The 25,394-nt window shown below is 43.7% G+C and overlaps 1 protein-coding gene across 6 annotated transcripts in view; it reads right to left on the bottom strand.

Moving 5' to 3' along the window:
* The window catches only part of ABLIM2 (actin binding LIM protein family member 2), an 85,111-nt gene that overhangs the window by 51,043 nt on the left and 8,674 nt on the right, over window positions 1–25,394 (bottom strand). For 5 of the 6 annotated variants that reach the window (XM_044418210.1, XM_044418207.1, XM_044418204.1 and 2 more), the window contains exons 2-6: window positions 19,850–19,993; window positions 5,238–5,421; window positions 3,553–3,662; window positions 2,494–2,620; window positions 1,086–1,179 (exon numbers count right to left, since the gene is read on the bottom strand). In XM_044418210.1, coding sequence (XP_044274145.1) covers window positions 1,086–1,179; window positions 2,494–2,620; window positions 3,553–3,662; window positions 5,238–5,421; window positions 19,850–19,993 — 659 coding nt within the window. Of the gene's footprint in view, window positions 1–1,085; window positions 1,180–2,493; window positions 2,621–3,552; window positions 3,663–4,330; window positions 4,344–5,237; window positions 5,422–19,849; window positions 19,994–25,394 lie in introns of those variants that run through there. The other variant, XM_044418209.1, reaches the window with a different exon arrangement.

The following is a 25,394-nucleotide window of genomic DNA, read 5'->3' as shown; positions in this document are numbered from 1 at the left end:
GTCCAAAATTGAGATCTCTTGCAAGCCAATCCTATGCAAATCTACTCAGAAGTAAGCCCCATTTAATTAAATGCAGCTTAGTCCCTTATAGGATAGCAGTTTTATTCTGCAGCTGACACACTGGAAAGAAAGAACCTGTTTTTTAAAAAATAAAATTTTCAAGCTCAACAGCAAATGGGGTAGCACAGTCCTAAGAATTCAGGGCTAGAACACTCCAACCTGCAGAAGAATAACACTCTCTGCACGTATCCATGGTGTCTGCAACCCTTTAGACTTTGTTTAGGTCAGTCTTCCCCACCCTTGTAGTTTTGGATAGCACCCGATCAGTTCCAAACAGCATTGTCAGTGGGCAGTCATGCTAGGAATTGTAGTCCAGAACATCTGCCAGGCACTAGGTTAAAGGATGCTGATTTAGGTACTATAATAAAAATTGTCAACAACTGTCAAGACTACTGGGATTATTTAGCCTTTTCCACCTGGGGTGGGGTTCAGCCAAATTATGGATACATTCCTGCCAATGCAGGTGCAGATGCACCTGGAGTGAGGCTTGAAAGTGAGACTGGGAAACAGTCCAGCTGGGAGCACTAGAGCCAGAGCTTCAGACACAACTGGTAAAATTATAGTGGTGCTGGATGCAAGATGGCTGCCTGAGGGATGGGACAAGGGCTGGGAGTTTTCAGGGGCAGACAGAAACTTCATAATTATGTGAACATCATAGAAATGTGCTTGATTAGCAACAGGCTCAAGGTAATATTACAGAAATATATATATTATTATAGAATTTGCACCAACATTTTGAAGTGCAAGGTAGTCTTAAACCAACCAAACTTATAAAGTTTGTTACTAAATCACCTCTACAGTAATGCAGTACTAGATGCCAACTCAGCTGTGAAACTGTGCACAGCCTACTCTTTAATCCCTGAAGTAATTTTAGGATACATTTTGAATAGATCCATCTCTAAAGGATAATGAAATACTACAGCCCTGCTTATTAGGTGATAGAGAAACAATGAGTCCCAAAGATGGAAAAATGTGGCTATTTACATTTTTAGGACCAATACACTAACTGCAGGGAGTTGTCTTACCTCCAAAACTCTTCCTGTGATATAGTTTTCACAATTGTCACATCTTATGCCAAATTTAGCATGATAGTCCATTTCACAGTATGGAACACCATCTCTGAAACAAAGAAAACACTCAGTACTCACATGTTAACATCAGTGCACACATTGACTGGATTTTTACCTCAATGTGTATTGATTTACATTTACTTACATTGACCCACATTTGCCATTTTAGTGAACATTTGCCTAGTTTTAAGAAATCTATCTGGAGTGCATCAGTGTCCGCCCTAAACAATATGGGTGTACAGACTTCACCAACTGGCTGTTCATTCCCAATTCCAGATCATTTATGAAGAAGTTTAAAGGCACTGGTCCCAGTACAGATCCTTGGGCGACCCCTCTGATTGCATCTTAGCATTACAATAATTATTCATTTTAGGGATGTGGTGCCCCCCATCCCACAGTGGAGGCATTCAAGAAGAAGCTGAATATTCATGTGTTAGGGATGCTTTAGTTTGGAGTCCTTCTTTGAGAAGGGGATTGGACCAGGTGGCCTCATAGCCCCCCTCCCAAACTCTGCCATTCTGTGCCTTTAGTTTCTGTACTTTAACCAGTTCCCGGTTCATAACACTAACATTTGCTTCACATATTCTGATGCAAAGTATGGGAATAGGAGGGAGACAGGTACCAGTTAAAGATTAGAAAACATTTCCTAGTACCTCTGGAGGTAGTAAGCTTTCCTTCACTTGATATATTTAAACAGAGTCTGGTCAGCTATGTGTCCAGGATGCTGAAGGCACAGTGTATAATGCAAGGGCTGCATGAATTGGACAAGCAGATTTCCAAGGACCCTTCCAACCTCACACTGGCACTGCTCTGATTACTTAGCTGCAAATAATTGTACTAAGATAGGAACCAATGCCTCTTTCAGCCAGGTTTTGAAAAGACAAAACCAGCTTCTTCATCTATGGCTATGTCCTGCATTACAGCAGTGGTATTAATAACTGACTTGGCATCAAAAAGCAGCAACTGTATGGTGAGTGAGAAGCTGACAGCATTGAGAGGTCATGAGCACCCCATTCAATGGAGTAAACAAAGAAGCTGAGATGGGTTGGAGGAATGCGCCTTCTGTGATGCCTTTGGAATGAGATATAGACACTTAACAGTCACAAAAATATGGGAAACCCATGAATGAGGGCATGCTGTGAAATACAGGGGAAACTATTAGATGCACAGCATATTCTGTTCACTGTGCCTGCATCCATGTTGCAACTGTTTCACACTAAACAACATTTCAGACATCTAAATAAAGAACAGCTGACATTCCACAGATGTATTGTCTCATCTAGATTGTAAATTTCGGATCACAACTTGTAACACAATGCTGAGAAATGTCTTAAATGTAGCTGAAATTCACTTCCTTACTTACTTGCTGATATATTCAGCATCCAGAAGTTTGCCACATATCTTGCACTTAAAACAGGTTACATGCCAGTGTTTGTCCAAAGCTACCAAAGACTGCCCATTTTTTATCTCGGAGCCACAGTCCCCACAAGCTGCAAAAAGAAGAAAAGGGACTTTTTGAACAATATACTTTATGCATCATTGATGAGGCTACAGAAAAATAAATATACTTTAATTAACTGGCTTTCTGCATTCATTCAGGACCATAAAACCACAGATAGCCTTGAAAACAACAAATACTGGATATATTTCAGCCATGGAATAACTGCTTCTTACACCTTACTAACACATCACTAACTCCTTATATAGCCAAATACTGTCCTCCATTTCAAATTCATAAATATATTACATACGGAGGAAGCACACAGTTTTGTATAGCTACTCCTGCCCCTGAAATGTGGAATATTTAACATGTTGATGTGACTTTATTCACATTTTTCAACTTCCTAATGCTTCTACATGATATCTTTGGCAGATAATAAGGATATCTACAATTCCCATTTTGAAGTTATTTAATGGAATAACTATTTAAATATTAAACATCCAGTAAATATTAAGATATTCAGAGTCCATCAAGCTAGAAATTGCAGTTAAAATTTTAAGAAGAATTTTGGGATGCAATTTTAGTTGTTCAAAAAAGAGCCAGTGATAGTAGGTTAAAAGAATAAGGGTATCTTTGCATGAGGGGTTTAACCCAGTTTTATGCAAGGTTCTTCTGTTTCCATTACAGAAGGAAAAATGTGTTCTTTACTGGAGGTCTCTTCCTGGGGTTTAGGTTCCTCTGTTTTGCATATATTCTATTAGTCAACCTCAAAGGGGTGCTATGGTATAGGTACAGTATAGCGGATTTGCAACTTTAGCTCAGTTTGAAATTTAATACCAGAGTTTCATTATTCTAAAACAAATCCTGCAAAAATGCCTGGAAAGCACAGGAGAGGCCCTGGGGGTGACAGGACTGTGAAAAGCCCCTGTAAACTTGATTGCATGACAAATGCTTCATGTAGAGAAGCCCTGAATAACTTACTCCGGAGAACTGGAAAATTGCCATTACTGCCCGTAGATGGCAGAGAGCATTTCTGACAGACACAGTCTTTGCCATTGAATGTTACACGGTCTCCAGGAGGAAAAGGCTGTCTGCAGTAAGATAAAATAAATATATTAGAAAATGAATATCTTTGCAGTCTTTGAACGGCATTCCTTGTTACAGGGGATTATTTATTTCTTTTGTTTATGCTCTTCTTATCATCCCCAGCTGACAAATCCAACCAGCCAATTTGAAAGTACAGCATTCAAAAGGCAAAACTGAAGGAGCATGTGAATACTACCTGGAAAAGAACTAGGGTACCAAAAATGGCCTGTAGGCTCTTCCAAAATACACAATGTGATTTTGGAGCAGATACATTGGTATGAGAGACTTAAGGCTGCAATATGAAGCATGCCCCCTGGGGCATGTTGATTTGAAGTTTCAAACACTTATTTAGAGCTGGGTGATACGAACTGCACCCCAACATATATGCAAGGGCAACACTTCTATTTCTCCCTTTCTTCTCATCTACATCTCTCTGGCTCTCAGACTCCTATTATCAGCAAAGTACAGCTTCTGTTCGAGTGGAGGATTTTAAAACTAAAAAAGGTGGGTAGGACTAGGAGGAAGGCAAACAAGTTGTGAAACAAATATTGAAAACTGGCAACCTGAACCCAGAGATGGAGTATTCCTTGGAGTAACATTTTCCTACACAATCTGCAGCAAGGTCTGCAGGAAGATATTTATGTGGAGTGGAATGGAAGCTCAGGTTGCTTACCTGAAACTGTGGTTCTTCAAGCAGTCATCTGTGAGCTCACATATGGGGTTATGCACCTGTGCAGAGCACGGAATGTTCTAGAGCAAAAGCGTGCTCTAGGCAGGCACCCCACCCTCTCCCCTGTGCGTGCTCTGGGCTTGGCTCCTGCCTGTATCTCAGTCCCATGTCCAGCACTGTGGGAAAGTGAAAACGAAACAAAGAAGTAGGGATGAGGGTGAGCTGTGTGAGTTCACAGATGACCATTTGAAGAACAATGGTTTCTGATAAGCAATGTGACCTCCTTCATGGTCCCTGTGACCCATACATATTGGCAATTATAAAACTAAGGACATACTGCTAGAGAAAGATGCCACACTAGGACTGAGAAAAGAACAGTCTACCCAAAGATGCCTATTTCCAGGCTCTGATGTCTAAGCTGCAGTGGCTGATGAACATGGATGGGTGGCCCCGATGGCTGTGGCACAGAGTTGCGGTACTAGCACAACTCTGCTGAGGAAGACACAGCCTGTGCAGAGTGACCTTTCACCTGTGCAGAGGGTGGAAACAAAACAAGCTCCTGTAGACTAAGCCCATCTTGCATGATAGGAGAATCCAGAATGACAGGTATACTGCAGGAGGCTAGGCCCTGCTGCTTTGCAAGGACAATTTTCTGTCCCCTCCCCCCTTCTTGCATAAAGGCTGGAGGTGGCAGGAGAGAGTCTCCATCACACCATATAGCAAAGGGTACCTGTGTGGGTAAGATGGAGAAAAGCAGATTAAAGAACCTGTTGCAGATCCTTTAAAATTACCTTAAAAGAAAATATGATGAGCCGAATCATTTATGGAGTTGACCTAAATTATTTGGTGCACCTCTTTTGAAAAGGAAAAATATATCACAGTAAGTGTTTCGTTAAGAAAAAAAACTTACCTGCAAACCACACACACAAAACAATGTGGGTGATAGGTCTTCCCCAGCGCTGTAACCACTTCTCCCTCAATAAACTGATCACAGCTGAAACACCGTGTGCCATAGAGTCGCTGATAGTCCAAAGTACAGATATAATCTCCTTGTCTCACAAAAAATCCTCCTTGAGCCAAGTCACATCCACATGCTGTAGGCAAAAATAGTCCAGAATGTTTAAGGAAAGGAGTTTCATCACTAAGAACGTAGATAATCACTGTCAGGAGCAAATAGATTTGTTGAGAGAGATTTGAAAATGATTATCTTCAGACTCCTTTTGTCTCTATTAGCAAACAGATTCTATCATGTGCAGATGCTCTGGGAGTTTCAGCTCTGGGAAGATAGGATTTAGTCACCTCAGAAGGTGCTACTCCCTCCTCTTTGGAGGAAGTTATTGGGAATCATCTGCACTCATACAACCTGGCTGGAGACAAGGACTTGTGCCTCAGTACTATCCTCAGGACCCCCAGGCAAGGGTGGCAGTGGACGTCAGTCTCAGAGTCTGCTGCTTGCTTCAGTTCCCTTCAGTCTATCACAATGCCTTTGTGAGCAAAAGCAGAGGGGAAAGAAGCCCCTTGCCTTCATGGAATAGCGGTCACAGTAGCCCCTTTGGCTGAGTCAGGTACATCCTGAAGCTCCCTGCCTCAACTAAAGTTTCTTTGCTGGAGAAGAGCATTGCAAAACCCAGTCTTGACTACAGCTTCTTAGATCCAGGAAGAAGCAGAAAAAAACCCCACATTTGTCCCATGGTGCTTCTATCCAAGATGTTTATTGCACAACTGCTTCACCTCATTTACAGAATTTTACAGTGGCTCTATAGTTGCCTTCCATTTCTATCCTTCCTGTGTTTTCTCACATCACTTGTTCCACCCTTTTTCTTACCATGAAAAAAATTCTTGAGAAGGAAATGAGAAAATAGTTGCAGAATGCCTTCTGACTGACAGTACTAGTACTCTTCTATCCAAAAGCATCTGTTGTCATCTGTTACCCCTACTCACTGAGGCCTAGTGGCCAGAACTGCACAAGAATTCCAAATGCAGTTGCATTCTAGATTTCTGTAAGGGCATTCCTATGGTGACAGTTTTCATTTCAATATTTAGTGAAACACCTACACTTCAGTTTAGTATTTGCTACTGTTCCTTGGTAAAGTTAACAAAACTGAGGACTCTTGTAGTTCAACCCAGTTATGCATGTTTTGGCTCTGACTCTAGCCATACAACACATCCCTGAACAGGGTGCTTGTACCAACTGCTTGTACTAGTTGGGACAGGACCATCCACTTTATCATTAGTGTGTTGCTAGATCAGATGCTAAAATCACTGCATTCTTTTATCTGTACTCTCTACATGGCTAGTTCTTCTTTCATGTACTCCTTGTACAGTAACATGAAGCCTTGGCATCTGGGATGCCAGTGGGGATTTATCTATCGCATGTAAATGTTGTTGCTACTGTTTTAAAGACCATCTCTGCTATGCCTACTCAGGTTGATAAACTGACAACAGAATGTGGTTCCTTTCATGATTTTACTTTCAGCTTTCATCATACACTGGTTGATTTCTTGCATGGCCCCTTCCAACTCTACTATTCTATGAGATGGTATCTTCTTGTGTAACCTGAAACACCCTCATTTTACACAATGTTCTCATGCAGACTTTATCAAATTACACCAAAGTAGTTTTTAGCAAACTTATTTATAGACCAGTGAGTAGAGTTGATCTGGTAATTCCCTCTTGCTAAATCACACATAGCTTAGCTTTTCTCCTTCTTTAAATGGCAATTGTTAGTCTTCAAATTTAAAATTTTCTCAATTTGCATGATAAGCCAATGTGCTCAAATAACTGCACATTTATGTGATCTTATCACATGAGCAGTGTAACAGTGTGGCCTGTCTGTTTATGAAACACTTTCCCCTAGGAAGCCCTACTGGTGCCTTAATTCTTACCTCTCTGGTGCCTTCCTCTTCTGAGGCATTTGGCCTCTTCTGAGGCATTTGGCAGCATATGATGAGGTTTTCATTAGGTACTAGATTTGCCTTACTCATTTAAAAATATTTAAATATATGTGTGTTTACATGTGTGCTGTCTGTTTAAATGATTCTATTCGTAAATGGTGTTTATACCATGTATACTGTATTTTAATCTTTGTAAACTGCCTATAGAGCTTCAGCTACTGGGCAGTATAGAAATGTCATGAATGAAAGAACAGAAGAGCTGTGAATTCATGTAAGAGTACAGATCTTTTCCTGAAGAGGGAAAAAAATATAAATTTTCTTATTACAGAAGGGTTCTTCTTATTCTTTGGCTGCTCTGCTATTCTGCTCCCCTAAACAGACCACATGCCTTTTACACATGGGTATTCTCATTTTGGGAAAAAGGCACACCTGCCCCTTCCCACTCCTTGCACATAGCTTCAGCGGGGGCAATGGGGAGGGGGGAAGCAATTAGATCAGGAAAACAGCACAGGAGGTACAAAATCAAACATCTTCTCAGGATTGAATTAGTAACAGATGCACTGAAGAAAAACAGGCAGGCAGGCAGGCAGGCATCCTGACCACAATTCACCCACTGAGGCATCAGTCAAACATGACAGTGTGAAACACTATTTCCATTTTCCTACTGCTGTGGTGCAAATTATCCAGTGATCCCAGGACCACCAAGGTAGCTTTCTCTGAATCGCTAGCTGATCCAGGGCCAGCTAGACAGGTGAAACTAAGGAGTCCCAGTACATGGATGATATTGTTAGGGTGCTTAAGATTTGTTAAGCAAGATTTGTGAACAAAGTGTGACATGCTGGGCCTGAACTAGAAGGATGGGCTCCACTTGAGCCAGGATGGAAAAGGACTGCTGACAAGTAGCATAAAAAGGGCAGAAGAGCAGCTTTTAAACTGAACCTGAGGTGAAAACTGACAGGAATGAACTCATGCGTCACTAATAAATTTTGATCATTGAGCACGTCAATAAACAAATGAATAGTAATGATCTAGGAGACAATGTTTACATGGGCTTCCAAAGGCTTCACTTAGCAGTCATAGAATAAGAGAAGAGGTCCTCTTATCTGCAAGTAACTGCTTAAGAAACAAGAACTAGGGAAGAATTTTAATTCTCCCAATGGACAGATGTCAACAGTGGGGTCTCAAAGGGATCTGTATCAGAACCAATGATTTTCAATGTGCTCATAAATTATCTGGAATGAGGAGTGAGCAGTGATATGGCCATGCTTGCTGATGACACCAAATTATTCCTGCTTGTGGCACTGCATGGGCAGCTGGCTTGATACTGTGTAAACATAATAAAGGACTTAATGGACCTTGTTCTGATCCAATATGGCTCTCCTTATGTTCTTACATTCTCTTCCTCACATATCTATACACAAGCATAAATTGAATAGAAGGAGATTTTTTACCCTACTTAAACCTAGACTTGTGTAAGCAACTGTTTAAACCTAGGCTTATATTAGCAATGAATTGAACCTATGTTTATGTTAGCAACTAAGTGGGGGGGGGGGCAAGTGGACTTCAAGTAAGTCTTATCCATGTTCTTATCTACAGAATAAGAAAACTGACAGCAGAAAGAGCAAAAGAGCTATTTATCCTATGAAAGACTCACTCAGCATCTATACAGTATATGCAATAAAAGAGAGAGGTACTGCAAGTCCCTTCCCCACAATATTTAATGAAATATAACTGAGTACAAGTAGTCACTGGGTTATGGACAAGTTCTGCTCCTGAGAACATCCTTAATGTAGTGAATTTGTATGTAAATTGGACGAGTATGCCAAATGTTTGTCTTACTCTGTGTGTGTGTATAAAACCTTTTTATGCATATAAAACACTTAAGAAACACTTCCATATTCATTCAACACAACATAGCAGTATAATAATGCTAATAATATGATAATAATAAAGTAACTACAGGTACGGAAGGGAGAGAGAGAATCTGTATGTACAGTATATCACAGAAGTGAGTACACCCCTCAACATTTTGTAAATATTTTATTATATCTTTTCATGTGACAACCCTGAAGAAATGACACTTTGCTACAATGTAAAGTAGTGAATATACAGCTTGTATAACAGTGTAAATTTGCTGTCCCCTCAAAATAACTCAACACGCAGCCATTAATGTCTAAACCACTGGCAACAAAAGTGAGTACACCCCTAAGTGAAACTGTCCAAATTGGGCATTATTAGCCATTTCCCCTCCCCGGTGCCATGTGACTCGTTAGTGTTACAAGGTATCAGGTGTGAATGGGGAGCAGGTGTGTTAAATTTGGGGTTATCACTCTCACTCTCTCATACTGGTCACTGGAAGTTCAACATTGCACCTCATGGCAAAGAACTCTGAGGATCTGAAAAAAAGAATTGTTGCTCTACATAAAGATGGCCTACGCTATAAGAAGATTGCCAAGACCCTGAAACTGAGCTGCAGCACAGTGGCCAAGACCATACAGTGGTTTAACAGGACAGGTTCCACTCAGAACAGACCTCACCATGGTTGACCAAAGAAGTTGAGTGCACGTGCTCAGTGTCATATCCAGAGGTTGGCTTTGGGAAACAGACGTATGAGTGCTGCCAGCATCGCTGCAGAGGTTGAAGGGGTGGTGGGTCAGCCTGTCAGTGCTCAGACCATGCGCCGCACACTGCATCAAATTGGTCTGCAGGGCTGTCATCCCAAAAGGAAGCCTCTTCTAAAGATGATGCACAAGAAAGCCCGCAAACAGTTTGCTGAAGACAAGCAGAGTAAGGACATGGATTACTGGAACCATGTCCTGTGGTCTGATGAGACCAAGATAAACTTATTTGGTTCAGATGGTGTCAAGCGTGTGCAGCGACAACCAGGTGAGGAGTACAAAGACAAGTGTGTCAAGCATGGTGGTGGGAGTGTCATGGTCTGGGGCTGCATGAGTGCTGCCGGCACTGGGGAGCTACAATTCATTGAGGGAACCATGAATGCCAACATGTACTATGACATACTGAAGCAGAGCATGATCCCCTCCATTTGGAGACTGGGCCGCAGGGCAGTATTCCAACATGATAATGACCCCAAAAACACCTCCAAGATGACCACTGCCTTGCTAAAGAAGCTGAGGGTAAAGGTGATGGACTGGCCAAGCATGTCTCCAGACCGAAACCCTATCGAGCATCTGTGCGGCATCCTGAAACGGAAGGTGGAGGAGCGCAAGGTCTCTAACATCCACCAGCTCCGTGATGTCGTCATGGAGGAGTGGAAGAGGACTCCAGTGGCAACCTGTGAAGCTCTGCTGAACTCCATGCCCAAGAGGGTTAAGGCAGTGCTGGAAAATAATGGTGGCCACACAAAATATTGACACTTTGGGCCCAATTTGGACAGTTTCACTTAGGGGTGTACTCACTTTTGTTGCCAGCGGTCAACAAGTGTCATTTCTTCAGTGTTGTCACATGAAAGGATATAATAAAATATTTACAAAATGTTGAGGGGTGTACTCACTTCTGTGATATACTGTATGTGAATAGGTATACAATATTGTAAAAAGCAAATAAACAATTCTTAAAACAGTTTAGAACATCCCTGAGATAACATTAAGCCTAACATTAACTAATGATGATGGAGATGGACCTGGTGTTGGGGAGCCAGGGTTTAATTGTGATGCTGGAGAGAGGGGTGGGGGTTACCACTGGAGTGGCTCTCTTGAAGTAGGCCTCAAAGGTTGTTTGTACATTTTCTTTTTCTCATAATAAATGGTCGTGTAGCAGCTGAGGGCCTGTTTACAAGGGTAATGCTAAAGAAAAACTAAAGGGGAACTATGCACCCTACATGTGCCCCAAAACACACTGGCTTGGGTAAGCCAATGCTGTGGAACAAAAAGCCATGAATACTATATCTCCAGGGACTAGGCTGCCACTGATGATGTGTTGCTAAACATATTGCATAGTTCCCTAGGGATGTATTGCATAGTTCTCTGAAGATAGCCATGACTATCTCTTGTGAATCTCTGTTTCTAGTGAAAAGCCATGAATATCTCTAATAAAAACCTGTGACTATCTCTAGGGAACTACATACCCACTGCTGACACACCGACAAATGTGTTGAATACCCTAGGGATATTCACATCTTTTCTCTAGGGATATTCATATAGCATTTATGGCAGTCCAACAATCATAAGTATGGGCTGTTCATAACCCGGACATTTGAAACTCAGATATTCATTACCCAGGGACTACCTGTATGCAGTAAAGTGTCGAATTCAGTTAATGACTGAAGTTTGCCATCACATTCTCTTGCTGCCCCAGGATGAACAATACTTGTCTGGAGGCATGTCAGATATCAAAGTATTGTTTCCCTTATCACACTCCCCACTCATGCTTGGGTAGTATAAATAGTAGACTGGGGCTTTAGCCAGCCATGACATGAGGAAAACCAAGTGGGGACTTCTTCTTCACCCTGAGATAGTAAGGTTGCTTACCTGTAACTGATGTTCTTTAAGTGGTCATCTATGCATTCACACATATGGGTGCGGTGCCTTCATTCAGGAGGAGTCTCCTGGCTAAGCCCAGACTTTTTGGTGGGAGTCCTGCCCCCTTCCCTAGTATAAATAGGTGGGACTCCCACTATTTCCCCTGTTCTGTGGAGACTGACATTTTGGCCTTGGAACTGGGGATCAAGCCAGAGCATGGCCCTAACGTTAGAATGCTTTGTAATGTATGCCAAATACATGGAAGAAAAAAGACACAGGACCTCTCTGCAATGACAGGTAGTTCACTGACACCACCATGGATCTGGTGGGTGGGCTGTGTGAATGCACAGATGACCACTTGAAGAACATCAGTTACAATTAAGCAACCTTACTTTCTTCCTTGTGGTCTCTGTGTATCACACGTGTGGGTGGTTAGCAAGCTTAACAAGTACAGTGGTGGGAGGTGCCATCACCAGAGAATGGAGGAAAGCACAGCATGACCAAAGGAGCAGTCTTGTCTTGCCCAAACGTCCAGCTAGTAGTGTTTCACAAATGTTGATGGCGCAGATCAGGTTGCTGCCTTGCAGAAGTCTTGCAAGGAACTCTCAGCCATAGATGTTGTCAAACCTCTTGCTGAGTGTGCTTTGGGTTGGTTTGGCAACTGTAGGTATGCCAACCGGTATGCCAATTTAATTGTACCATCAAGTGGGCAAGTTGTTAGAACTGATTGGTTCACCCTTGGATCATTCAGGGTAGGCTACAAACATCTCTTGGAATGGTGTATTGATTTGGTGTGCAACTGGTAAAATATCTAGTATGTGTAGTGTTGATTCTTATTGGAGTCAACAGAGCTGGAAAAAGGGCTGGCAGGACTATGTTTTGATTTAAATGGAACTGTGACGAGACCTTGGGGACAAATGTGTGGGCTAGTTGGAGGACCACCTTATCTTTATGAAAGGTAAGGAAAAGAGGATCATAGAATCATAGAATAGTAGAGTTGGAAGGGGCCATGAAGGGCATCAGGTCCACCCCCCTGCTGTTGCAGGACACCAATTTACACCATCCCACTCAAATGGCTGCTCAGTTTCGTCTTGAATGACTCTAGTGTGGAAAAGCCCACCACATCACTAGGCAACTTGTTTCACTGTTGTATTGCTCTGACAGCGAGGAAGCTTTTCCTGATATCTAGCCTAAATTTATTTTCAAAAAATCCATGTTGGCTTCTATTAAACACTGCATTTTTTTCAAGATGCTCGCAGACAGATTTTTAAATTAATTGCTGTAGAATTTTTCCAGGGATTGATGTCAGACTAACTGGTCTGTAGCTCCCAGGTTCATCTTTTCCCCACTTTTTGAAGATAGGGACAACATTAGCCTGTAAAGAGGCCATTCAGAACTTCCTGGCTGGTATAAAGTGATTGACTCCCCATATGTCCAATACTGGGCAGATGCCGTCTTTCTTCAGGATGGTGAAATGTTTAGAATAGAAACCATAGTATATATCAGATCGGTGGATGGGATGGGTTGCTCCTTTTGCTAGTAAGGCATTGACTTCCTCTGTTAGGGCTGGAGAGGGAGGGGTGATACAGACTGTTCTGAGAGGTGGCAACATGTTGAACTCAATGTGATACCCATATTGGATTATGAACAGCCCCCAGCCATCAGATGTGATGTTTTCCCATTTGGAAAGATAATTTCTGAGGTAGTCCTCAAACCAGAGGAGTGTCAAGCATGGTGGACTGGTTCATGCAACCCATCAATGGGACTATTTCTCCACCCCTATCCTTCTTCTGTTGAGTTGCTAGAAGCATGGTGCTTCTTGGCAACACTGGTAAGCCAATTGTTACTGCTGTTGGTGATGGATGGTGAAAGGGGTCCTGCCTTGGTACTGCTGGTATGGAACCAAGGGGCCCCATAGCCACTTAGATGCTCCTGAAGGCTGAGGTGTTCTGAAGCCTGTTTGTCTAGCAATGACTCTGGCTTTATGGGCAGCATTGAGCTTCTCATTGGTCCTCTCACTGAAGAGCCCTTCCCTGTCAAAGGGCATGACTTTGATGCAGGACCATGTTTCCTGCAGCAGATTGGCTGCCCAAAGCCAAATGTGCCTCTGGATTGCCACATTGCTGACAAGTACCGGCAGTCACAGTAAAAGTGATGATGAATGGTATTGATCTGCTGCTTGGACAGCTGAAGTACCTCTGCTTGGAATACACTAGCAAGCTCTCGATGTTGTTCAGGGAGGAACTCTGCTAGGATACTTTTCTGCCAGAGGAAGACCTAGCACCTCCCCATGATTACCTCATATTTGATATGTGAAGGATCAGTCCCATTACCACATAGATTTTCCTTGCCATTGCATCCAAATGACACCCTCATGATCCATTGGGGTGGAGCACTCCCTTTGTGACTATCCCTGAGCCAACTCCACAATAACTGAGTTTGGTGGTCTTGGTCTCCCTCACAGGATCAGTACACACTCTCCAGGCGACAAGCAGTCAGATGAGGCTGTGTTGGTATCCGCCATGGACCTTTCATAGCCTGTGAGAGCATTGGTAGGAACAGTATGACTACTGGAACAGTGTCCTCCATCTGGACAATATCGTAGACTGGGTTATGGGTTGGTTCAGACAGAGATGTTGCTATTGAACGGACCTGTTCCGAGAACCGTTCCAAGACTTCAGAGGGAAAACCAGGGGTCTGGGCAGAGATGATATCTTCTGGCAATGTGAAGACCTGTTCCTTGTAAGGTGGGATCACATCAGAATTGGAAGTGTAGTCAGCTGGGTTGGATGAAGCAGTCGATGGTGAGGAAGGTCGTTGCAGTGATGGGGGCTGGCGTATGGAGGCAGCTCCTTGTCATTGTTGGATTGGTGATGGATCAGTGGAAGCCACTGGTAGGCTTGTTGTACTGCATCCATGGCTCCTGTGGTTGCGCATGAGTCATATCAATACGGGCTGGACAAAATCTGTTCACAGAAGTACCCTGTGTAGTACTGTTCCAGGAATGGTGGGGGTGGCAAACCTCAGTGTGTCTCTTGGCCCCTGGTCAATGTTAGTGGTCTGAAGCATTCCTGTTAGCTGACAGGGAGATGCTGGTGATGGGGCTGGAGCGATTGTCTTATCGGAGAAGCCCGCTGTAGATCCTCATCCTGGTGCGATGTGTTCATCGGACAGGTTGGGAGATGTGATCTGAGAAGCTGGAGACTGGGGAGGTAAGTCCCATTTTTCCCTTCAGAAACGGGGGGAGCTGTGGTCGGTTTGGATCTTTGCTGCAGTTGGACCGATGTTAGAACAGTTGGAGTGGTCAGTGAGGCAGGGACTGGTTGCAGGGACAGAACTGAAATGATTGCCAGGACTACTGGTGGGAAAGTCAAATGGACTCACTGCATCTGTCTTTTTTAAAGGCCTTTTACCACCCAGTGCATTTTTAGATTTTCCAGGCACCGACAGAGCAGTTGGTAGAACCCCTGTGGCCGCAGACAGGGCTGCCCAAGACATCAGTGGGCCTTCTCGTGGTTCTCCCACAACAGTTTGCATCTCCACATGACCCCTGGTGCACATCTCCGTCTTCAGATGGCCTGCCCTGTTCTTCCTGGCTTGTTTAGTAAAAGAATGGCAATGTGAGCAGGTGTCCACTTGGTTTTCTTCACCAAGACAAAAGAAGTACAATGAATGTCCATCCAAGGATGGCATTTTCACTTTGTATCTTACACACCTTCTGAAGGCCGCCTTGAGAGCCATTGAGCATGAAAGAAGAGAAAAAGAAGTGTTTTGTTTGGTCTTTGTGAGAAAAGGGTGAAGGAAAATGTGAGGTAAAAAGTTAAGAGGTAATCAAGAAGAAAAATTTGCTAAGCAAAGTTATGAGAAAAAGATAAGAAAAATATGAGGTGAAGTATTGAAATATGCAGTTGGGAAAGTCCTGAGGCACTCAAAACAGCAATCAAAAGTGAACTGGGGAAAATGGCAGGAGCCCTGCCTATTTATACTAGGGAAAGGGGTGGGGCTCCCACCAAAAATGCTATGCTTAGCTAGGAGAATCTTCCCAAATGAAGCTGCTGTGCAAGTGCAGCACCCAAATATATGATGCCCAGAGACCACGAAGAAGAACGGGGTGTGGTGTATGGCTTTGGAGGAGAGATCAGTCCACCTTATTTTATGATCCCTGGGAAGCCTTCACAGGAACATAGAACTGCTCTGTAATTCATTTTGTTCAGAATATTTCTTAAAGTGAATCCTTAGGTTAATTGCCCTTCAGCTTCCCCACTCTGCTCCATCACAGCAACTCCTCTTCCCAGGCTGCTATTGCAACCTGGGATGAGGAGGGTGCAAATGTGGCAACCCAGAGGGTGGAGAGGTGAGTGGAAAGACTATGGAACTGTTGGATCCACGGACCTCTCCTTCCTGCCCCAGCCCACTACCAGGTGAGCAACATATATGGCCTCATGGCTCATCTAGTTCACATACTTTTCAAAGGAGAATAGGAGCAAAAATGCCTGCACTGCTCCTCCTGCCTTTTGCCAGCTGGACACTGTATTCATGAAAGTGCATCCTATGAGCTAGATGAGTACATGAATGCTCTATTATTTATTTAATGCTGCAAGTAATTTGAGCACGACTAAATTAGTAGCCATGAAATGTACAAACAAAAACAAAAGCACACGTGTTTAGTATTTGTTTTCAACTTGGAAGTATAACTTGGAGGTATGAAGAAAAAGCTATGTTACTGCAATGGTAAGTGCTTGGAATGTTGTTCTAAATTTTCAATTATATTTTCAATGTTCATTTAGGCAGCAGTTGTTAATCTTTTAATAATTTAAACATATTGTCAAAAAGTGATTTAGTGCTAAGTAAAATAAGGATTAAACATTATGCAGATTATACCCTGATGCCTACTACAAAGATTGAAGGCTTGCTCAGATGCAACAGGTCCATCTGTGCTCGCATAAAACTAAAGCAAAACAAAACCAGAAGCTACACTGAGAAAACATGGGAGGATTACACATGGATGACAGTGTTGTGTGGATCCAACTAAAATGTAATTATCAAGTCATGAAGATTCTGCACTCCAGCCATAATATGGAAGTGTATTTTGATGCTTCTTTGTGCAGCAGCCCAAACAGTTCAGATAATTCCTCTTTCCAAAATCATGAACAGGTGCAAAAGGAAATGACACTTTCACCTTCACTCACAAAGATCAGTAACTTGAACTGCTTATGTTTTGCAGCCAAATGTACCAAGGGCAACCAGACAAAACACAACCATCTGCCAGCCATTTGACAGGAAAAAGCCTTCTGTTTGTTTGCATTTTGGCTACCTCTGCAGGAATTTTGCCTACTTCACTATGTTTTGGGGATTTCTACCTACCTGAATTGCACCAAAGTTAAAGTGTCTGGGGATGTCTTGTGGTGGTGGGAGAAATAGCAGCAAGCACTGGACTTGTCCAAACCTGCCAGCATTTGTTGAACTCTCCCTTCTTTCCTTCCCCAAGTTCTCCAAGGAAGAAAAGAGGGCTGGCATCTCTCATTCATGTTGGCCTTTTGGCAGGAGGCGCCTACAAGGAGATCCTTAATGCTGCGTATGTGAGGTATTAATGGATCCCTGGCTTAAGAAATCTTGGTACCAATGTCAACTGTTGGCATGGATCCTTATGCTGTCCTCAGTTATCACTGAGGCAGATGACCTGTACATAAGCAGTGCAGGATTAGAGCCCCAAGAATGAGGTTTCATCAGAACATTATACCTACCATGTCAGCAAGCTGGGTTCAAAAAATGTGCTGAAGTACTGAGGGAAAGGACTTGACTGTCTTTGCATTTTAAATCTTGTTTTTTTGTTTGTTTTTTTGTATTTATGTACTAGTTTGCTTGGAATAATGCAGGGGCGTTGAAGTGAATTTTGGGGTGGGGCCCACTTGTCCCTCCAAACCAATCCAGCTCCTGATGGAGGCAGCAAGTGCTGTGTAAGCTTCACTTTGCTGATATATGGAACAGCAGTTCCTCCATGTGCCGACCAAGTTAGGTGTCTCGTTCTTGCATCATCCATTGGAGTGACTTGCACAAGATCACTTGGCTGTCACACAGAGCAGCAGCTCTTCTGCATACTGCTCAGGTGACTCCTGAACTGCACAGGGAAAGCCTGACACCACTGGCCACACACGCTGCTGGACTGCAGTCCCCTGGAGTCCCATAGGACTCTCTGGACCCCCCTTCCCCGACCATCAGGAATGCTGCTTCCCTGCCACTTTTCCATCTGCCTCGAGTGGTGGAAGCACTTGGGGAGGCAGGCAAACACGAGGCTACCCTGCCATCTTGCAGCATAATGGCAACCCCCTCCGGGATGTGGGCCGGAGGGGGTGGGGCTGGCCTTGCCTCTAGCTTGGGGAAAGGTTCTGTGTGTGTGTTTGTGTGTGCATGGTTCTCTCCCTCTCCAGTCCAGGCCCAATTCAAACTGCTTGCAATAACATACAAATTTCTGCATGGCTGGGGACCAGGTTATCTAAGGGAGCACCTTTTTGCATATGTACCAGCTGGTTCACTGCGGTCCTCATCTGAAGGCCTTCAGCATTCCTCCCCACAACAAACTGAGAAGGGAATTTGCAAGGAGGGGGGCTTTTTCAAGAATAGCACCCCGATTTTGGGATTTGATTCCAGTGAAGGTTTAGTTGGCGCCTACTCTTTTGGCCTTCAGGCACCAGCTTAACACATATTTGTTCCATAGTTACTTTAACAGGTGAATTTTTTATTTTTAATGTTGGTTTTAAATTTATGCTATTATATGCTGCTGCCAGTATGCTCTCAAGCTAGACATTGATATAGACTAATTTTAATTGATTCATTAAATAATTTCATTTGGATTTTCTATATTCTATTTATTATTTTACTCCTATTTTGTTTATTTCATGTTATTTAATTTGGGATGCTTAGTTATGGATTTTATTGTTGGTCTTTTGTAATTGCCAGTTGTTGTGTTGTGCATTGTATTGTTTTTATGCTGTTTTATGATGCATAGATATTATTATGAGGTAAGCCACCCAGAGCCTCTGGCACATAATTCAAATAAATAAATAAATGATAAAATAAATGAATAAATAAGCATTGGACCCAAGGCTAATTGCTGCTACAGGTAGATCAGACTATTGACAAGATCCATAGGGTCCATAGATGAATAAAAATGTGGATTGGAAAATTTCCATCACAGGATTCCTAATGTCCAAAGCTGGAGTTGAAGCGAGGGCCAGAAGTGCTGCAGGCAGAAGGTACTGCTTTGTCACAGACAAGGGTCCTAGGTAATTCATCCAGGGCTTCCTGTTGCCTGCTACTCACAGAGGCAGCTGTTGCACCCCCTGTTCTTTCTGTGCTTGGAAAGAGCTCTTCAAGCACTGCCCAAGAGTGCCCCATTCCAAGCCCCAGAGTACCTGACAGCATCCTACCAGACGGGACTGGTTCTACAGTAATGGCATCTAATTTTTCAGAATGCTATTTTGGTGGGCGTGATGGTTGCCAGAATCTCTCCCCTTGTCCCTGAACCTGAATACCATAAAGAGTAAAAAAAACTATCCCTTCCAGCACCCACTTGCTCATTACAGCCATCTGTTCCAGTTTCTGCTTGACCATAGAATGGGTAGAACATAATGCAGAATGTCTTCCTTTTCCCCACTAAATGATGCACACATGACCTCTGCCCCTTTTACTGAATGCTCAATATTTCTATGTGGCTGCTTTGAGGAATGAGGAAATGGTGTTCTGCAAGGAGATACCTTGTTTGCCTCCTGCCACACTCAGAGCTGGTGTCAGCTTCAGAGGAAGATTAGATCAGGCAAAGACATTCCACTCCCCTTATACTTCAAAGCAACTGTGTGGCCTGCTAATTAGTTTTAAGTGAGAGATCGTAACATTTATGATTCCTATTTGTTCTGTAACATTTATGATTCCTATTTGTTCTGTGTGGTTTATCTGCTACTGAGGCAGATTTTTGCTTAGCATTTGGAGGTCTTTTATTTATTCCGCCATAAATAAAACATGCCAAAAGATATAAAAAGGCCTCCTGCTAAGAATTCATGAGTTTTCTGATGGCAGGAGGTGTTTTTAGACCACTTAAATGTTAACAATTAAACATGGATAATAATACATGGATAGTAATACATACCTACCTTTACAAACAAAGCACTTAATATGGAAATACTTCTTTTGCACTCTTAGCACCTCTCCTTTGCATGGATTACCACAATTATTGCAGAGGATTGTAGCACCAGAAGGTGTCTCCAAGTGGCTGGGCGCAACCTGTGATTGAGAAGCTGTGAGAAAGAAAAATACCTTAGAATCTTAAAATAGGCAGAACCATGCTGATGTACTGCTTTCTCTTGAAAGTCCCACCTGTACTGTGATGTGATGTAATCACAACAATGTAGTATGGTCCTAGTTTTCACAGCAGTGCAATGACTGAATTTGAACAACGCATAACGCCACTACGGAGTCCTTCGTTACCCAAACCCAGGATGGTGTTGTCAGGGTGGCTTAAGCTTGGCTTATAAGCTACCCTGACAAGCCATGGCTTGGTGTAGGGTTTGCATAAGCCTCTGTGGCTTTTTCTGTCATCTGAAGTCAGACAGAAGGCAAGTCCCTCTACAAATAAACCAGAGAGCCAGTGTGGTGTAGTGGTTAAGAGCATGGGACTGGGACTCAGGCGATCTGGGTTCTAGTCCCCGCTCTGCCATGGAGCCAACTGGGTGACTTTGGGCCAGTCACAGACTCTCAGCCCAACCTACCTCACAGGGTTGTTGTTGTGAGGATAAGATGGAGGAGGAGAATGATGTAAGCTGCCTTGAGCCCTTTGAGGAAAAAGGCAGGATATAAATCGAAAAACAAACAAACAAACAAACCCCTGTGCCCCTGTGGCTCCAGGTGAACCTATGATAGTCACCCAAAAAGTGCTTAGTGGCACTTCTGGGCAGCTGTCATCAGGTTCCCTGCCAACACATACCACCCATACAGTGTGCAGCAGTGACACCAATGTCTACTGCACACCAGTTCCTCGGGCCCCACGAGCATGAGGAACCATGTTCAGCAGACACCAATTTATTCCCTCCCTCTCCCAGTTTCAGCTAGTAAGTGGATATGTTCTTAATGCCTAGTTCTCCTGGGTGATTTTCTCTGAGTCTGTATAGGAGGTGGGCAGATGGGATTGGGGGTGCATTCTCCTAGGTTTACCTGGAGGAGGACCAAAGGAATGCAGCTCCACCCTACTCACTGCACTGACCACCCTTTGGGGCAATCTGCATGGTAAACAGCAGGAAACAGGAGGTAGGAGCTCATCATTGCTTCTGGTGGTCCTGGCAGAGGAGGTTGTAGAGGGGCCCTTCACTGCTAGGGGCAGCAGCAGGAACAGCTACCCCCAAGTGCTGCTTGGGCACTATTTGCAGGGCCGTCTTAACTCATGGGCCTGATGGGCACTTGCCCATGGGCCCCATACTAATCAGTGTACGTTAACCCTTGGAAAATTGGAAAACTTCCAAAATTAGCAGTAGTTGTAGTTGTCGTAGGGGCCCCAGTACACTGCTTTGCCCGGGGCCCGTAATGCTGTTAAGACGGCCCTGACTATTGGGTAGCTCTGGTCCCTACTGTGCTCCCCTCAGCACTACTGTGGTGCCCCTTGGATTCTGGGAGGTGGACTGAGGAAGGCGATGAGATACCTCAGGACTCCTGCTGTGCCTGACCACATCAGCCACATCACAGGCCCTGCAGCAAAGAAGCTACAAAGCATTGTTTTCTACACAGTGTGGCCTGCTATTTCATGTGTATCCAGTCACTCAAATGCTACTCTGACCTTTTCTGTGTTGAGACTACCAGAACTGCAGTCTATGGCTATATTCAAACTATCCTTCAAACCACTGTTTTACTGTATTAATCATTATAAAATAACATTAACGATGATACTTCCAACCTGTAATTAGATATATCTACCACTATAAAGATAGCGGTTTCTAAATATGGCAGAGCTCAGTTGTTGTTTTCTTTATAAGTAATCAAATTGTAATCCAGTGCTGAAGTAAATTGTTCCACAACTGCGGATCACTTCTGTCATCAGAATGACATTGCTGGATTGCACCCCTTCTTGTTTATTTGTTTCTTTTTATACTACCCAGTAGCCGAAGCTCTTTTGGTAAGTGGTGAACAACAGTTAAAAATACAATAAAATAAAAAATAAAAACAGTACAGTGACAACACAACATTAAAAATGTAAAACACATTTTAACAACAAAACAATTTAAACCAGTCCATGCCACTAGACCTGCTAAAAAAAAGGAAAAACAGCTAGCAATATGCCCCACCCCATGCACTACGTGGTAACTGTCTCAACTAAAAGGGTGATGTTAACATGGCACCAAAAAGATACTGAGCTGGCACCAGGCAGGACTCACTAAGGAAATCATTCCACAATCTGGGGGCTACTGTAGGGAAGGTGCTGCCACCATCTGAGCCTCCCTTACAGGAGCATTCAGAGAGCACCTCAGATGTGGACCTCAGTGTCCACACACATTGTTGCTGGAAGAGTTGTTCTGTCAGGTACTGTGATCCCAATTAATGGAGGGTTTTACAAGTTAAACTCAGCACCTTGCATTTTGCTCAGAAGTATATTGGCAGCTATCATAAGCAGGCCAGGTGTTACATGTTCAGACCATCTGATCCCAGTTATTAGTCTGGATGCCGCATTGTGTATAAACTGTAGTTTCTGAATTGCCTTCACAGGCAGTCCCAATTACAGTCCATTGCAGAAATCTATTTTAGAGATTTCTAGTTCATGGATTACTGAAGCCAGACTTGTTGTTGTTGTTAGTCGCGAAGTCGTGTCCGACCCATCGCAACCCCATGGACAACATCCCTGTACAAAGGCATAGTTGCACCAGCCGAAGATAATGGAACAAACTCTGTGCCACTGAGGTCACCTGCACCTCAAGTGACAAAGATGAATAAAAAAACACGCCCAAGCTATGAACCTACTCCTTTAAAGGGAGTGTAACCCCATCCAGATCAGGTTGAACACTCTCCATCCAGTCAGAGGAACCACCTACCAATAGCATCTCAGTCTTGTCCAGAATGAGCTTCAGTTCATTAGCTCTTATCCAGTCCATTGTCACAGAGTTAGCACATCGACAGACTCAACTGCTGAAGAGGAACAGGAGAGACAAGGCTGTGTGGCACCAATTTATTGAGGGCAATCTGTTCCAAAACTCTGGATGACCCCACTGAGCAGTTTTGTGTAGATGTTGACTACTATGGCAGACAAGACTGACCCCTGAGGAACTCCATCCTTCTTGCATGGGTGTTCCCCTGTTCCCTTGCAAGTTTCTCAGCTAACTATGGCTAGTGCTATTAACAGCTGTCCCTGCCAAGACACAGGAACCCTAAAGAAGCTGAGTTCAGACTCTTCATTGCAGGTTGTTTCCCAATCACCATGAGTCTGTTGCCACCTTCTATAACCTGGTGCCCTCCAGATGTTGTAGATGTCAACTCCCATCAGCCAATCATCAGAAATCCTGAGAGTTGTACTCCTCAATATCTGGAGAGAACCTTCTATGGCTGTCTGACTAGAGGTATCATCCCTCTGCTGGAACACTAACATCCCAGAACACACAAAGTGGTGCTGGTGGGGCGGGGGGGGGGGGGAACCACTCATTCTGAGGTGACTCACTGAGGGATCCTTTTGTGACATGTATTAGTGGGACTGAATTAGGTTTTCTGTGTCAGCCTAATCTACAAGGGCCATGAATACTATACAGAGAGTATTCAGTGTTTATTTCCTGGAGGATCCGATGGCTCAAATATGGGAAGTGACACAAGTTGCTTACTGAACAAAACTCCAACATGTAACAGTATGAACTATGGGAAAACTTCTTCACAGCACAAATCAGGATAGAGAAATGTTCACAAGCATTCTAAAGGGTTGGGGAAGGTAGAGAATAATCAGTTTGACTGACACCTGGAACTGAAATGTTGTCTCTCAGAGGAAGCAGAGTGCTGGAAGATAGCTGGATGGAGAGGAGAGGAGCCTTCTGAGGAAACATCCAAGAGGTCAGGATGCTAAGTATGATTCCAGAAGGAAGGCTCCTGGGGCTAACAATTGAAAGATATTCAGCAGCCATTTGCCTTTCCTTCCTTAAGATTTTTTTCTCCCCTGGTAAGGAAAATGATGGGGAAACATGACAGCAGGGTTATATCTGTAAGGAGATGTGGCCTGAGAATCCCCTCGCTTTGTAAAATTCTGTGACTGAGGCAGGGGGCTAGTACCATGAAAGCACCCTAAGGAGCAGAGAGCTGAAATATAGGGTGGTTGAATCAACAGTGGACTTGTTGACCCTGAAAGGCAGAAAGAGGCCTGATTAAAAATGTAAAAAAAGCATTCAATTGAAGACAGGCCCCTAAGCTGTGTATGTACACAGAGAAAACCTCTTGCAGGGCCTAAAAGTTGCAAACTTGATGATGTTCGTCCATCGTTTTCGAATAGGACCTTGACATCTAACGAGTTGTGGGCTGTTCACGGTGTGTCTGCAGGTGGCTGATAAGGCCAATACAGGCACAGAATGTTCTGCCACATGTCAGGCAGACATGTTTGGGCACCACTGTTGCAACATTTGCAACTCTGGCTTTACAGAGTGCTCATTTCTCTTGTGCTATGGTTGTCCTTCTGGCTTCAGATGTTTAACAGCCTTGGTGGAGCAGTGTGTGCCATGTCGATTGATCTTGTGCCAGGGTCTCCTAGGAGGTGATGTCGATATCCAGGGACTTGAGAGAAGCTTTCAGAATGTCCTTGTATTGCTTCTTTTGTCCCCTGTGCGATTGTTTTCCTTGAGACAGCTCACCATAGAAGAGCTGTTTGGGGATGCAATGGTCTGGCATCCTTGCAACATGGCCCAGTGTGTCTGGGCTTTCATCAGCAGGGTGTGAACTGACAGCAGGCTTGCTCTGGAGAGGACTTCTGTGTCTGGCACCTTGTTCTGCCACCAGATCCTCAAAAGTCTGCAGAGGCAAGTCATGTGGAGGTGGTTCAGTTGCCTAGCATGCCTCCTGTATACAGTTCAAGTCTCACTGGCATACAACAGGGTAGTTAGCACCACTGCTCCACAGACTTTAAGCTATGCAGCAAAGCTTATTCCACAGCGGTCCCACACTTTGGTCAGCAGTCCACCGAATGCAGAGCTTGCCTTGGCGATTCTGCAGTTGACCTCGATGTCGATTGTCACTGCGTGAGAGAGGGTGCTTCCAAGGTATGTAAATTGGTCCACTGCTTGCAGTTTTTGTCCCTTCACTGTGATGGTGGGCTCTTGGCGTCGGGCTTTCGGAGCTGGCCGGTGCATCACTTTGGTTTTCTTTGTGTTGATGAGGAGGTCGAAGTTGTTGCATGCTGCTGCGAATTTGTCCATGCTGGCTTGCATTTCCTGCTCTGATCCAGCATTCAGGGCACAGTCGTCAGCAAAAAGGAGGTCCCACACTTTATCTCCTTTATCTTGGTGACATCCTCCATTTGCTCCTCTAACAGGGCCTGTGTGCCTTTAAATGATTCAAGGCTGGCAGGAATGTAACAGGTGCAACTTTCTATATGACAGCATATCTAGGCAAGTAAAAGTTGCAGCTGTTACATTTTAGCATGACAGGCTGCTTTTAAAGATATTGAAGGCCAGCACAGACATTCCTATACAT

The sequence above is a fragment of the Varanus komodoensis genome, unplaced genomic scaffold (assembly GCF_004798865.1).
Source record: "Varanus komodoensis strain SLA01 unplaced genomic scaffold, ASM479886v1 scaffold9, whole genome shotgun sequence".
Classification (NCBI taxonomy): domain Eukaryota; kingdom Metazoa; phylum Chordata; class Lepidosauria; order Squamata; family Varanidae; genus Varanus; species Varanus komodoensis.
This window is presented reverse-complemented; position numbering and strand designations above follow the sequence as displayed.